Here is a 16,808-nt window from a genome sequence, read left to right as displayed (position 1 = left end):
AGGCGCCACAAGCCTGGGAGGCAGGAGAAGTGAAGCAGCAACGGTGTATTTGGGGTGCTCGTGTGCAGAGCAGGGGTGAGCTGCCGCAAGGGGGCACCTCAGCGCACAGAGTGGGGAGCTGCCGTGGGGGGCGGTGGGGCACCTTGGGGTGGAGGAGGGGCACAAGGTGGAAGTTTAGCCTAGGGCGCAAAACATCCTTACCAGCCCTGCAAACAGCTAGTTGTTCCACACAGTCTGCCCTCATCATGCCCACTTTACAGATAAAGGGAAGATAGACAGAAGTTACACAACTTGCCCAAAACCACCCAAGGGATCAATGTAACAGCTAGAGTTAGAATCTAGGAGTGCTTAGCTCCCTGCTTTGGGCTTAGATCACACTTCTATCATTTATTACAAAAGCACAAGGAACAAAATAATTACTGATCCTGGCAGAAAATTGTGCCAGTCCCACAACTAAGTCACCATAGCTCTACTGAAGTCACTGGACCTACACCAGCTGAGGATCTGTCCCTCTGTCTCTTTAATCCATTCTACACTGAAAGAAGTTCAGCTGTATCTCTTGATTTGAAAGTTACCTGTAATCTTTGGCAACAGGTCACCTGGAGCTTCCTGCTATTAGCATGAATGTATATTGTTACCTTTGGAAATTCCTGCGCCTGATGCCAAGTTAGGGTATGGCTACACTTACAGTTGTACAGCGCTGGGAGTTACAGCTGTATGAATACAGCTGTGTAGGGAAAGCACCGCAGTGTGGCCACATTGACATCTACTAGTGCTGCAGTGTGGCCAAATTTGCAGCGCTGTTGGGAGTAGTGCATTGTGGGCAGCTATCCCAGCATTCAAGTGGCTGCAACGTGCTTTTCAAAACTGGCGAGTGGGGTGGAGTTTGACAGGGAGCGTGGGGGAGACAGAGAGTGGATTTTTGGAGCTGACACCGTTCTCAGCTCCCTGCCTTGCAAGTTTAAGGACTGGAAGATACACAGCACCTACCTTCAATCATTTAAAAAGTTTTGACCCCTTCCCCCACCCCTCTCTTATTCACTAAATGCAAATTATGCACTCCTAAATAGCCTTCAGACCACATAAGCAGCTGCTCAACACAGACTCCCCTCACTCCTCAAGCAAACAGCTGTGAACATTCCAAAGCAATTCCCCTGCCTCTGCTCGCTCGCTGGAGCAAGGAGCAGCTGTGTTTGTGTTTTAAATAAGTAGCTCTGGGGAGCTCAGAGTTCAGCCATTCTTCCGGTTTGTTGTGAGCAGGCATTCTGGGATACCTCCTAATACCCTGGAGGCCAATAACAGTGCTTTTGGTGGCCACACTTGATGAGCAGCGCTGCATCACCAGTGCTGCAATTGTTACACCCCAAGTAGACCAGGTGTACAGCCAGCACTGCAGCCAGGGAGTTGCAGCGCTGGATGTGTCTTGCAGGTGTGGACAGTTACTAAGTTGCAGCGCTGTAAACCCACCACCAGCGCTGCAACTCTCCAGTGTAGCCAAGCCCCTATTCTGATTTCACATGATTTAAAGTCTGTCTGCATGAAGAGTTGGGCTCTGGGTGGTGTATGGAGGGACTTCCTACATTCAAACACTACAAAAGGCTCAATATACCGCTTCACCAATTCTTATTTAAAAAGGTATGGCTGGCCCAGTTTCCCTTCACCCTTTGAGACTACAGATTTGGGAGTAATTTAATTTGCTGTCTTAATGAAAGAGGACATCACAGCCCACCGAAGGAAAATGGTCTGCCTAGTAATGAGTTGTCTCAGCTTTGGCATTCCTTATTGTTTTAAACCCAGACTGCAAGGATATTTAAACCTCATGTGCCTAAGTCTAATCTCACAACTGGGTAAACCTCAGTAACTACCGCCATCAATGGGGCAGATCCTCAGGTGATATAAATCTGTACTTGCACCACTGACATCAATGGAGCTATGTCCATTTATACCAGCTGAGGATCTGGCCCCATGGCATTAAAACCAGTGTAAATGGAGAACTGTTCTGCTGTCTTACATTCACTTGTCACTAAATGTTAAATGACTAAATACTTTATAGTTGAGACAACGTAGAAAAGTCTTGCAGGAAACATCAGTGACTCTGTGTTTAACAAATGGTTATCAAATGTGCTACTTCTAGCCAAATAGATACAACTCCCAAGAGGAAAGCATAGCTCATTCTACCTGGCGAGCTGGATTAGAGCCCTGATATGGGACCCCTTCATGCTCTCATTAACTAAGTGGATTTTTCCCACAGAACATGGATGGCTCTCAGCCCTGTGCAATTATCTGCAAAGTTTATGGTGACTGAAGCCCTTGTGACCCTTGAGGTATTGCTTTGGATATAGATACTTCAAAATGAATATGAAAAGCCATCCTAAAGGAGTTTTGTCTAAGGACTTCAGACCCGGATCCTTTAAACGTGTTTTGTAGTTCTGGGTTTTTTTAGATTTATGGGCATGTGACTAAAAAAACTTGAGCAAGTGAAGCAATTCAATTCCACTGCATTGTTGACAGTGGTGATCAGCACCGATTTCTTAAAATGTAACCACAGTGGGAGCGGGAGCAACAGCCTTAATTAAGGTATAAATGCAATGTCTATTATAACTAGGGTTACCAGATAGCAACTATGAAAAAAACAGGACAGGGGGTGGGGGATATATAAGGTGCCTATATAAGAAAAAGTCCCTGAAAATGGGACTGTCCCTTTAAAAATGTGATATCTGGTCACCCTAATTATAACTCTCCAGTTTCAGTTGTTCATAACTAAGGCTAGTTGTTTGTCATGAGGGGTGTAAGGCTGATAAACCAAGTGCCAGCTCTGGCCAATGCAGTAGGACTTAGCTAAGAATTGACAAACTCATAGCTGGAAACCAAACCAGCTCTCCCGTATGTTGGTTTTGTTCAAAACAGGTATTAGTCGTATAAGAACGTATTTAGTGTTTAGACTCTATGAAACTTGCCAGTTGCTGCATGCATTAATCTCACTTGTAATGTCTGTATTTCCTGCCATAAGGAAATATGTAAATTTTCCTTTATAACTTTGAAAATGTTTGCTCTGAACATGTGAACCTGGCCATGGGGATTGTTGCCGCACCCATTCAGAGGCCTATCAAGATTAAACAGGCCACTAAGGGACATCACAATTTAAAGGACTGGTGAATGGCTCTATCACACCTTGGAAATGCTATTGCAAGGGAGCTTGTCTTATTGACTGGAAGCCAAATGTAAAAGATAACAGAACAGGGTCACAAGAAAATTTTTCATCTCTTTGCTGTTTGAACTCTCACTTGGATGGAGACCTTAAACTAAGGTAGAGATCCCCAGTGGGTTACCCCTGAAAGACATTTTAAACTTAGATTACCACGTCTGTCATCCTTAGGAACCACTGAATGTAACACTGTATATGCTTGCTTTAACCTGTAAATAACTAATTTCTCTTTCTTAATAAACCTTTTAGTTAGTTTAACTATTATAGGATTGGTTATAAGTGCTGTCTTTGGTATGAGATTAAAGATACAAAATTTACCTGCGGTAAGTGACTGGTCTCTTGGGACTGGAAGCAACCTGAATACTTCATGCGTAAGTGACTATCACTAAGTCTAGCTTGCCTGGGTGGCGAGACAGACTAGAGAGCCTAAGTGGACCCATCTGTGACTCCACGGTAAGACGTAAAGTGATCCAGAGGTTCACATTTGTTACTGAGTTAGTGCAACTTAATTACAGAACACATCACCAGTTTGTGGTGTCTGCCCTGTTTTTGACAATCTGTCCTGAGGTAGGCACTCAGTCATGAGCCACTCTCTAGACGGGGGTGGGAAGGGAGGAAGTTATGACTCTCATAGCAAAAAGTGTGCAAGTGATAACTAATCTTTTAAAGTCATGACATAAGGCTTTCTGCTCAGATGGTAAAAACTGGCCTAGTTCCAATCTAGCCCATGAAGCTTTGCTCAATAGCAGGTCAGCTAGGGTGACAAGGGCTCTTTAGGTATATCCATAAACAATTGTGTCATTGAAGTTACAAAAGGGAAGCGTGCAGTAATTAGAGCTCTGTCAAGAAAAAGCTTACTGCATTTTTGTTTAAACTTGGCTTGTTGTTTATTCTGAGCCTTAAGACAATTCTGGAAACTACTGTAACTATGTGAACTTACTGCATAAGAAAAATCTAGTTTGTATTGTATATTGAATGAATGGAAAAACTTATCAATACCTCTAGTGAAACAGAATTAGGATATAAACAAGATGGAAATAAGATTGTGTTCCATCACAACTCGTTTTTTATCCTGAGATTAGTGTTTAATTTCTCAACCTTAACACTGGATCAATACATGTCCCTGTAAAAAAAATAATGGGGACACTCCTATGACATAGCCAGGCAGGTTGAAACCCTGTTTTTGTCTTTGCAATAGGAGTTGTTTGGTTACACAACTTCAATCATCTCTCAATAAATATTACAGCTGTAGAAGATTGTGTATCAGCCGTAGTCTTCAACTTTTTTTCCACTTGCAGACCCCTAAAAAACTTCAGAGGTGCTGACCCCTTTACAAATCTTAGACATTGTCTGCAGAGCCCAGGTTAAATACCATTGTTCTATGGTAATGACAACTGTTCACAGACCTCTTAGACATAGTCTGTGGACCCCCAGGGGTCTGCAGACCACAGGTTGAAACACGCTTTTCTACAGTGTTTATTCTCTAAGCACAGAAATTAACACCAGTCATGTACACACAAGCACAAATAAGGGAAAGTCAGCGGGCTCTGATCAGTGACATTGGCTTGGAAGGATCTGGTGATGCCCAGGACATATGGGAAGATGAATAACCAGTCCGTACAGTGCTTCTAGCTCTCTCTATCTAGATACTTATAGGCCCAACATGTTATCTCCATCAGATGCTTTGTAGTTCCCGTCTGTCATGTATGTTTACAAAAACAAGGTTTCAGCTGTAATGAGATCTAGCCTTCTACTGTGGTAATCCAATTACCATTAGACTTGCAATGGATTTTTCCAAGAGTCTTTCCTTTACTGCTTTCCTCTTCTGAGGAAGGGGATGTAGCCTAGGAAGATGACTGCCTTTAAATCAAAGCAAACAAATCCTAGGTTCTCTACAGAAGGGCCTGGAATTTTGGTTAAAACAACCTACAAATATTCATCAGGACACAGGCTGATCACAAGCCAAGCTCACAGAAGAATGTGCCTTTCCTCCCCATGTATTATATTGCACTAAGTTAGGGGCATCACTCAAGGGAGTTGGCTCTTCTGAAGCATCAGGTACTTACTGTCAGGATCCTGTGGGGAGAAAAACCATAGTAGATTTGTCTTGCTTTCCCAAAAGAGAAGTGCATGCCCAGTGGCAAACTCATTCATGCTTTTGCTAGCCTAGGAGAAGGTACAGCCCTGTTTGCAGTGACTCCCAGTGTGGGGATGTTTTTCTATGTGGTAAGTGTCCCATTTCACCTATAGGTGGAGTGAGAAGTGTTGCTATTACAAGTGCCACGTTCATGCCTGCATGAACATTTGCCTCAAAGTGGTTTTGGTTGCAACTAACAGTAGGAAATGATTTGGGGGCGCTTTGGAAGACCATTTAAACATTCAAAAAAGTTACCAGGCAGGGAAATATTTGAAGAGCCCTCCTTCATGCAAGCCCAATGTGCAGTCTGTCTAAATGGGAGTCCTTTGAAATATGCAGCACTACATACTCAGCAATTCTCGGTAACCGTCTTGTGTTGCCTCGTTCTTATTTTTTCCAGACCTTGAAGTAAAACTGTGTGTACCAACAGGTCACAGGAAGGGAACCCTGCTTCCCTTAGTCATGCAGAGACCATGAAACATCTCATGAGCAAACAAGTAGGTTTCAGCTCAAGGTGCCCCATGGGGAATTTAAAAGCTATTCAGCATATGACTTAGTGCTTGTGATGTGATTCTGAGGACAAAGAGCACTGTTTGAAGGATACCAGCATCCCACTTCAATAGGAGTTGACTTTAGGAGCCCATGATACTCTTCACCTTTAAAGATTTGGTCCCCAAAGGGCAAGTGTGCAGAGACCATAAACTAAACTATGCATACAGTACAACCATACACAATGGCCTTGTCTGGCCTAGGGGAAAATTAGGACTATACATTCACCACCAACCCAACTCCACAGATGCTATCATTGGAGAACTAAGGGTACTGATTTCTTTGTGCAGAAGCAGTCAATGTTGCTGTACAGCCATATGGAGAGGTAAAAGGATAGAGGAGAAAGCACAAATGGCAGATGCTAGTCATGTTGCTTGACACATCAATGGAAGACTCCCACTACCACAGAGATGGGTGCAGTATATGAACCTAAATGGACTAGAGCAGAAGCCCTGGGAGTGCAGGTTGAGTTGGCTTCTTTAGGCACCAGTTCTTAAGGCATGAATAATATTGGCAAGCCATGATTTCCACCACTATTGCTAGCACAAGTGTAGAGTACAACTTGAACATGGTCCCCAAAACAGAGCTAGAGACCAACTACCTGCTACATAGCCTATCACATGGCTTCAAATACAGTTGTAACCTGTTCTTTAACCCTGATACAACATACATGGACCCCAACTGGCCCATCATATTATAGTGTTACTATGCTTGAAAATGGTTTCTAACCAATTCAGCCTTGTCAAGACCAGGGAACAATCAGAGCTGTGATGCTCCGCCAGGGGTAGTGATGGGGGAAACACCAGTACAGGCAAGGGTTAAACTGCCTAAACCTTCTGCAGAGTCTACCATTGCTGCTGCTAGTTGAGCAGCACTAGATTTTAAGAGGTCTAAGGGAGTTAGGCACCTAAATCCCATTAGAGGCCAAATGTCTTTAAGATCATTTGAAAAATCACAGGCTACAAGTCAAAGTGTTCTGTCTAGAAGCTACAGCTATGCTAGCAAGGCTATCAGTGGGTGGGTGAGGTCAAGCCTAAATAATACCCTGGCCCCAGAGACAGCAGGGGCTCTGAGGCTGCTAGAAGGCATGAGCTGACAGTGGCTCTCAGTAATGAGCCCCTCTAGACCCATACTGGAAACTGTTTAAGTGGGAGAGGACAAAACCTCTTTCAATACGTTTTCAAAAAGCATTCTTTTCATTGAGACTGATGGCAGTGGCTACTGAGTGAGAATAGAATTAATCAGCAAATACTTACTAAACAAACACTCTCCATGTAATGCATTACATTAGTTTTCCTTTCTTTCTGCTAGTAGAAGGGGCCCTTAGACCATCCTAGCCTAGACCAAGGAAACAGCGCTTCAGTCTGGGTTTTGTTGCTGGCTTTCCCTTCAGTTTTACAAACCCACCATAAGGCTGGTGTTAATAGTTGCTGTACTAGTCCCTTCCAGAAACAAGGGCAGAACTTACTAACTCTTCCCATTAGCGTAATAATCTGCAGTGGGGCAACTGGCATGCTGCCTTCTCCTCCCCAATTCACAAAGCAAGTGGTCACAATCTATGTGCTCCATCTCTTCAGTATGTGCCCAATCTTCACCTGCCCAGCGTGGTCAGAATCTTGGCTTTCCTCCATTAACTAACTCTCTTCTGCTATACCACAAGCAAGTAAAGGCCAAGAGGATATGAGATACCTAAAGAGACTATAAGAGCTACCTGTTAAGATTGGAAGGTGGTATATGCCACGGAGGCAAAGAAATTGCTTTGAGACATTGGGGGTGGGGAGGAACAGCATCCCAGAGTAAGTAAGAAAACTTCCATCAACAGGGTCAGTTACAACAGAATTGTCAAAATACTGAAGAACAGTGGATAGGCCTGGCAGAGAGATGAGCCATTTCTGGGCCAGATCTATGCTGTTTTACACCAACTGAGGCTTCATTGATGTCAAAGGAGCTACACTGATTGACACCAGCTGAGGATCTGGTCCAGACTTGATTCTAGCAGAGATGGCTTGTAATGTATCTGTAACATGCTCCTATGGCCTCTTTTATGCAAAAAGTCAGACTAAATGATCACAGTGGTCCTTTCTGTTTTTGGAGTCTATGACTCTATGCCATAATATATTTTGCAGCATATACCCTTATTTATGTTATCTAAGAATATAACTTGCATACAAGATATGCATGGTATGTATGAGAAAATGTCCTATTTACAGGACCAAGCCTCCATAAGTTATTTTTTTAAGCAATAAATTGTGGTGGCAGTGGAAATTAAACTTCCAATATTCCAACTTCTTTGCATTCGGGGATTCTTCCCTCTTTAACAAATTGCTTCATTCCATGTAGGAGTATGAGGGAAAATAAAAACTAGGAGAAAATGATACTCCTGAGTAGCCAAAGACAATTGCTGCATCTGGAATGAACATACAAAGATCATCTAAGAAAACAAGAGAAAAATCATATCAACTGCTGTATTCAAATATTTTTCCCAACCCAGGCCAATATTGCAGGCAGGCAAAAGATGATATGCATTATAACCAAATGCAATTCCATGTGCTACTCTGGTCTTGTATCAGGTAATAATGCCTTTATGGTATATGCCCAGGATATCCCACATCCACTTTTCAGTCTGCTAGTCAGCTATCCCAGCATACTGCACTACCCAAGTCTGTGGGAAAAGAGGAACGTGAAAAGTGGCTGGTAAAGGTGAACTGCAAAGCAGTTGGTTTTGACTTTGCTGCTCCCTTATGAAATATAAGGATTCACTGTTTTCTTCTACCAACTTTTACAAGATCAGTGGAGAAGCACAACATTGACTTTTAGGCAGTTTCCTTTCCCACTTGTACTGTAGAGTGGAGCAGCTGCTGCTCTGGATACAGCTTCATGTGTTATCACTGTTCCAGTCCTAAGGTTTTACTGAAGTTTTCCAGCAAACAAGGAGATGAATGAAGACTGTATTTCAAGGGGGAAACAAGCAGAAAACAACTTTTAAAAACGCTTGACTTTATCATTGCACAAGCACAACTGAAGGCCCCTAGTCTATATTTTCTGCTCCACAATTCACTTTTAAGATGTAATTTCACACAGTGCAACATTTTGGGGTTCAACACAGACCAGTGAAGCTGTGTTACCAGCTGCCCTGTGTGCCTTAAATGCTCTGCTGCTGTGGCTCACAGCCTGATCTCCAACAGATGAGCCTGTAGTTTCCTGCGCCTGTGTGTGCTGTGCAGCCCTGGTTCTGCATTCTGGCCCCAACCACCGGCCTATACCACAACAGCCCCACCCAGGTCTCCACTAGCTATGGTTAGTGCTTGAAAGGTGACCAACACACCCCCAGTTCTGAAGTTCCCACAAACCATCTGCCCTGAAGCCGCCAGCCCTCTCCTGGAACACTCAAGGTTCATTGCTCCTTTAAAGAGACAAAAGTACAGCTTATCATTTTAGCTGACGTTAACAAACCTTACCATTCAAACACAGCACAGGGTTGGATTACAGTGAAAATTCAGCAAGGTTAAGTGATCCCAAGTAGAAAGGAGAATGGTTACAAAAGTAAAAATACACTTTCTAATAGCTAAGACCTAACTTAACAAGCTACAGCCAGCGCTCAAGGTAGTTTTCTCACTAATCAGTCTTTGTCCAGCATGGTTGACTAGATCCTCTGATCAGGAACCAACACACCAAGCACAAAGTGTTTGGTTCCTTTGTCTCCTCAAGTGGAGGATAAAGATGGAGTCTCTCTCTCCCTTATACTTCCTCCAAAGGAATGGTCTTTGTCCTGAAAGTCAGGAAGGCTTCCTGGGGATTCAGGCACCAGTGGTCTTCTGGGGTGCAGGAGCCATGTTAATTCTCTGCCTCGCAAGTTCAGTCTGAGGATAACTTCCACTGGTTTAGCTTGATGGTTTTGTTTGTTGCTAATATGTAAATTGAGGTAAACCAACATTCCTTTAGGAAAAACCTGTGTATTATTGTGACAGGGTACAACTCACCACTGCAGCACCACCTACTAGTGGTCCTGGGAATTAGCTCTGCACCCTTTTCTGGTAGAGTCTCACCCACCGTCATCTCTGCTCCTGGACACAATTCCTAGGACCACAGCATCCTCTTCATGACACTGCCCTCCGGCTGTGCCACACTGCGTTCTCCGCTTCCAGGGGACCCGCAATCTCCACCCAGCCTCTTCCCTCAGGGACAACTGCAGTTCATTGTCCCAGGGCCACTTCCCATGCAGTTCCAGTACCCTCTTCTGCCCTTACCCCAGGACCTCAGCCAGCCAGGAGCTCTCTAGTCCCTGCTCACAGCACTGAAGTGTCCCAGATGCTTGCATTCCAGTCAGTTACTAAACTCTGCTCTGCCTGCAGCCTTTCTTATATGGCCTTTCCAGGCCATGACTGGCTACTCCTCTCAGACCCTTTCTAATTGGCTGCTTCCAGCACAGCCTCCCTAGGGCTGCTTTTAACCCCTTTTCTGCCAGTGAGGGGCAGCCGCCCCCTTTACCTAGCCTACAGAGTCTGGTTTTAAACATGTTCTAGAACAAACGCACTAAGAGCAAACTTCAAAGGCTGCCCCTTAAGAGTGTAAAAAGAGAAATTTACAATGTTTTCAAGATATTGCAAAGTTATTTTAATTCAGGCTCTAAAGACCTATTCACCTCTTCACTACTGTTGCACTGACTGCAAGGGCCAGTCACTGGAATGTGAGGCAGGAAACTATTGTGCAGGCCTGGCAAAGATGGGGGTAAAGAGTTGTTGCACCTACTGCTTTTGAAGTGTTTTGATCAAAGAACTTCCAGCTTTGATGTAAAGCACAAGGGAATCACTTCAAAGAGAGCCATTGGCCAGAGTACTTTGAAAATGGGAAGATGACAAATCAATATCAATTGCTGGTGCCTAATATCTCTGGGCTATGTGCTGTAGTGAAGGGACTGTTTAACCTGCTGACTAACAGTTATTCCTGATGCAGTTATAGATTTGTCAGTTAAACTCATTCAGATAAACTCTGTGCCTCCTGGAAAGAGGACGGCATATAGAGGCACATAAGATATACACAGAGGTTCTTTGATCCTGGGATCACAAAGTGCTTTTCCACATTAAAGTAATAACACCCTATATTGGCTCATCTGTAGGGACTGAACCTGGACTTCTAGATCTTAAAGCCACAGCCACTGTTACTTCAGTTCTAAACAACCAGCTCTAATAGTTCATACGCAAACATCTACATGTGGTCTTGCACACTGTATTAGTATGGATTATATTTATTAAGCTTCTTGATTACCAGGTGAGACAGGCAAGTAGTAGTATTCCTATTCCACATAGACAAGGCCCTTTGCTTTTTTTACTCATTTTTACAAAAAAATCTGGGGTTTCAAGAGTTATTTGGTTTTCACCCATTTTCAACTGAATTGTGAACCACTCAAGTACATGAAAATACTGATTATGTTAGGAAAATCCAATCCATTACACTAGGTAGATATATTTATTTTAGTATACTAGTGTAAGGGTAAATGTGGGGTTGTCTATTTAAATTAAAGCAAGGTAGTGGAAGATATGTCCCTACATGTGCATGTGTGTGTATCTTATGATACTGGGTGCACCAATGAATGTGTGCATAAAGTCCAAAGATGCCTTGTGACAAGAGGAAGACGGGGACCAAGTCTCAAAGATAGACATTCTGATCAGTTTAAAGGATGAAAGCCTCAATAATAGTAATTTGGGGGGGAAAAAAAAAAAGCAAAAGCCATGTTGCTGCTTCTGGCTTGGTGAAGGAAGAAGACAGGAGTTTCCTGTACCCAGCTGTCTAACGCCATCTGGACCAGCTACAGCTGAGAAAGAGCAATATTAGAGGTGAACTTGAGGCAACACAGCCCTCACTGGTCTCTAAGGAAGAAGCAGCAGAGGAACTGTCAAGTCAGAAATCTGATAATCTGGACAACTGAGTCTGCAGATGAGAACCACAAATGGACATAGAAGTGAAGGCAAAAGTCCACAGGAAAATTATAAGCCAAATGGTCTCCTTCTGAAAGGACTTACCAAAAAAGAGCATCCTGGGTGAGCATCCAAGCTCAAAACGACTTGGAAAACCAAGGCAGGGCAAGGAACATGGACATAACTAAGGGGTCCAGAGAATAAAATGGGGAGCAGGCCACTGGGGGGGAGAAGAGGGCAATAAAAGCTGATTACTAAAACAACTGAAACTCAGTTATACTTAGAAAGGGTTCCCACATCACTGGAAAGGAACTAGAGAATCTCAGCAGAAACGCAGAAAATAGCAGATCTATCACAGCAACTCTGTCTGATGGAATACACAAGATTTCTGAATATAGAGACGGCAGCAAGGAAAGTTACCTATAACAGCTGCTACCTATTTTTTACTTCTGTCTTGAGCATTTATGAATCATGTTCAGCAGGAGAGAGAGAATTTTCAACCCCTGCAATTACTCAGGTGGCAAAAGGAACAGATACATCAATCCCGTCTCTGGCAGAATTGCAAGCAATATTTCAGGTCCAGGTATATTTTGAGGACACTGACTCTGCCAAAAGAAAATGGAAAGAGAAAAATACAACTAGGCATCTTAATACTGGCTTCTGCTAGTAATAAATAACAAGATGGGCAAGAGTCAGTTACAAAGGGAGACCCTGAAATGTTTTTCAGATTTTTTTTTTTTTACACACATACTATGGGCCAAATTTTGCTCTTAATTTTATGGGTGTAATAATTTTGTCCATTCCTAGCAATATTTTTATTTCTATTTATGTTCATAGCAATATATATTATAATTATTCATTTTCTTTCATATTTTGACATGAAGTGAAGTTATAGTCTGCTCTTTGCTTCCTTCCCTACCCCCCGTCAAAAGGCTAGACAAACATATGATGTTGAGGATATATCAATGTATAGAATTGACAATACAGTCATGATCCCCTATGAACAATAAACTTTAATGTTAATAAACACTGAAATTTAACAATGATTTCTTTTTTAGGGTTAAAAAAGGTCTTTCATCTATGCAGCATTTTTTAAATTATCCTACAGGAACCGAAGTGCAGTAAAATAGAATATCCCATTATGAAACGGGTGTGTGATACCCTCTCCAATGAATGTTGTATTGATATTTTATATTGATACTTGTATAACTGAAAATTTATCTGGTACACTAAGTATCTTGTTTTTCACTAATGGTCTGAACATTGCATAAAAACAATACAAAGAATATGTAAAAATATTGGTGAGCATTTCTGGCTAATACTAAGTGTTTTCTGAATATTTTAGTTTACTTTAACTGGGCATAGAGAGATATTTTTGTAGTACTGGAAAGCCTAAACATACAGCCAGCCACAAACATGATATCAGCCTTGCAAAATTGTCATGATAATTAGCCGACCCAGGCACAGAGTCTAATCCCCTCTTCCACCACCACTATTGCAGCTACTCGTCCAGATTGAATGGCGAGAGGAAGAAAAGAATGCATCGGGATAAATGATTATAATGTGAAGGGAGGACACCAACTTATTTATTTTTTAACTCCCCAGAGGATCCCTCTATCCTGGTGAGTGGACAAAGCTGCGTTACACCTACGATGCACAGCCAGGCACGCTGCTAGAGAGCTGGTCCATACACCTTGCACATCCCTCCCACAGGGGCAGACAGCGCACACACTGCACAGAGGTTCCCAGATGTGCAATGCGCACAGGGATTTTGACAGACCCGCGCCCAGTCACATAAATCACAAACATACCACGAATAGCAATAGGACAGTGCCTGCTGCTCCTTAAAGAAATCATGGGGCAGCTCTGCTCAGGCTGCTGCGGGGGGCTGACCGAGCACGGCTCTCCTTCCCCATCACAGCGTCCAACCGGTGAGACCAGAGAAATGAAATCAACAAAGTCACGCTTCCTAGTCACGTGCACGGTGTTTTCATCCAATGCACTTTTTCGCAGGATTCCCCCCACCCGTCCCCTGTTAAAGGTGGTGGTAATTCTCTCCCCACATCCCAGCAGAGGAAAGCACAGGCTGGACAAGATGGTAGCCTTGAGCCTAAGAAATTAGATTCTGGCCCCAACTCCGTTCCTCTCCCCAGAGCCAACCAGCTGATGGAGACTCCGATTTAACCAACCCAAGGCAGCAGCCCCAACACATTACTCCAGTCCCTGGTGGGGCAGCGATCCTTCACGCAACCCAGCACGGGGCCAGTCCCCGTCCACCCACACTCCGCCCCATGTATACAGGTTCCCCTTCTCAAAAAAAAGTTGGGGGTTTCATTGTTACTATATTCCTGTTTCATCTCCAATCCATGCAAAGCACCGTGTGCACTCACCACTGTGACCGGCGACACCATGTCTGCTCGGTAGGCTTCAAGCTGAACTGCACTCCCTGACCCTGGCTCTGCGGCTGGTTCCCAGTGCCTGGCGCTTTCCCTTTAAATAGGATCGGGAAAATATATCTGTTTTTCTCAATGCCGATTGTTTTTCGGGTTCTTTTTTAGAACGCAATGACATCACAAAGGCCGGAGCCAATGGGCTGAAGGGAGAGCGGTTAGGGGTGGGATCCCAGGGTAGCTCTGTCTCAGTCGCCCCTCCCTCTGCCTTCTTCTGTAGGCTCACAACCTGCAGCTGAATAGACTCAGCTCATAAGAGGAGAGGAATAGGCTTGCAGTTTTTTGCTTACCCTTCTTCTCCTGCCCTTCTCATGTCCACAGTAGGCTTAAATACACACACGTACTCACAGACAAAAACATGGGTACGCTTACAGACACCTGCATAAACACATACACTCACAGAAAAGCCTGCTGATTTTCACAACCCAGCTCCCAAATAAAGAAAATGTCCAGTCCAGTTGCTACTTATGTGCCAAAAAATTCTAGAATCCAGCACATCTTGGAACCATAGTGCTGCAAAAAACTTATTCTAGACATGGATTCTGATGGACCCTGCTGTTTTTGTGCTCAGAGTCCCAAATTCCACTTCCTAAAGGGCTCACCCACCTGCTACTAGTGTGCCAAAGTCTCCTGGAATATGGCACATCTAGTTGCTACAGGGCAACAAAAAAGTAGATCCAGATCTTGCCAGTTTTTGCGCAACTCTCCAAACTGCTTATAGTTTGCCAATCTTTATATACATAAAACAAGGAGCTCATATGTGAGAGAATCCTTTCAAGTAAACCATAGTGGAAAATGATATTAAAATAACACCATTAATCATTATGTGTTAGACCACCAACTGAATTACACAATAGATATATGGCCATCAGTAAGTTATCATTTCTTATTATATGCACCAAATGTGTGCTAGGCAAACTACAGATCAGGAAAGCCATGATGCATACCCAGAAGAGGTCACAATTTAAATATAGATATATTAAAGGATAGGTTATTGTAAGTGAAATTTGCAGAGCAAAGCGCAACTGAGGAAATATTTTAGGACAAGATGGAGTGAGGCCAATGGGGGACATCAGAAGCCGGAAGAAGGTTAAAAGCTGCATAATAAGGATTGGGCAATGTTGCGGATATTAGTATGTAAACGAGATTTGATAAACAGGAATATCAACTCTATAAGCATCAATTAAATAATTACTCTTCCTGTTTTTATCTCCCACATGGTGAATATACTATTATGTTCAGGATACTATCATCGGTGTTTCTGAGATAATGTCAAGTCTAATAACTCCTCCTTTGCTATTTTCAATTACAATCCTTCGATAAATCCTGGTAAACATCCATTAAGTCATAGGTTGTTAGACATGCTCAATGGTACAATCACAGCCACTGCAACATAATGTATCTTCCATGTGTCATAAATGATCTGCTCTCTTATACAAACAGGTTTCCTTCTTACTCATTTAAAGCAGACCAGAAAACTGACTCTTCCACTTAACAGAAACAGCATGTGAATTTTCTTAATATAAATTTTTATAATTTACTGTAGTCTAGAAAGACTCCAGCTTGGTGACTATGGAAAGATGGAGTTTCAGCTACAGCCAAAAAGCTTCAGCAATGGAAATATATTTAATAGAACCTAAACTGGAAAACAGTAAAGGATTGTGTGATCAGCATCCGCCCCCACTGGCATGTAAGGGGTTAATATAGCCCTAGGGAGGCTGCATGGGAAGCAGCCAATAAGAGAAGCTCGCCTTCCTCTGCAGTGTGGGGCATGGGTCACTTGCTGGGGGATTCTCTGCACCTTTAGGTCTTTAAACCACGATTTGAGGACTTCAATAGCTCAGACATAGGTTAAGAGTTTGTTACAGGAGTGGGTGGGTGAGATTCTGTGGCCTGCATTGTGCAGGAGGTCAGACTAGATGATCATAATGGTCCCTTCTGACCTTAAGTCTATGGGTCTATGAGAGAGGCTATGAGGAACAATCAATCCAGGCCCAGCAGGCTCATATAAGAAGGATTGCAGGGCAGAACAGGGTCAGTCACTGCCTGGAACTCAAGGAGGGAGGCCTAGACTCCTAACAGGTGGATAGAAGCTAGTACCATGGACAGAGCAATGCTAACAGGGACTGGGGGAGTGAGAGGGAGGTCCTGGTTGACTGCTAGGCCCTGAGGTAAGTGTGAAGAAGGTGCTGGGGCTGTGAGGAAGTGGCCCAGGGAAATGTGCTGAGACGTTAGAGGGGACAAAGTATATGGCTGTCATCTACAGGGTCCCTGGGTTGAGACCCACCACTCTGGTCCCCTGCACTTGCCACTGGAGAAGTGGCTGGACAGTTGGACTGCAGTACTAAACCCTGGAAGGGGGAGCACAGATGGTGACATGGCTGGAGGGCTGTGCCATGAAGAGGATGCCACGGACCCTGGAGTGATGTGTTTTAGAAAGCTTCTGTGATGGTGGGAGAAGCAACATCAGGAGAGGGCATACTGACCTGCAGAACTAATCCCCTAGATGGCCAGCAGGAGGTGCCAGTGTGGTGAGTCACATACACCTGCAT

The 16,808-nt window shown here is 43.6% G+C and overlaps 1 protein-coding gene across 3 annotated transcripts in view; it reads right to left on the bottom strand.

Moving 5' to 3' along the window:
* TMEM86A (transmembrane protein 86A) overlaps positions 1–14,352 on the bottom strand; it is a 51,064-nt gene extending 36,712 nt beyond the window's left edge. For all 3 annotated transcript variants that reach the window (XR_004000103.1, XR_004000104.1, XM_030560543.1), the window contains exon 1: positions 14,197–14,352. Coding sequence is in view for 1 of the 3 variants with exons in the window: in XM_030560543.1 (XP_030416403.1) it covers positions 14,197–14,217 (21 nt within the window). In the remaining 2 variants the exon portion in view is untranslated. The remainder of the gene's footprint in view (positions 1–14,196) is intronic.
* Positions 14,353–16,808: the final 2,456 nt, after the last annotated feature.

This window comes from Gopherus evgoodei, chromosome 4 (assembly GCF_007399415.2).
Source record: "Gopherus evgoodei ecotype Sinaloan lineage chromosome 4, rGopEvg1_v1.p, whole genome shotgun sequence".
NCBI lineage: Eukaryota > Metazoa > Chordata > Testudines > Testudinidae > Gopherus > Gopherus evgoodei.
This window is presented reverse-complemented; position numbering and strand designations above follow the sequence as displayed.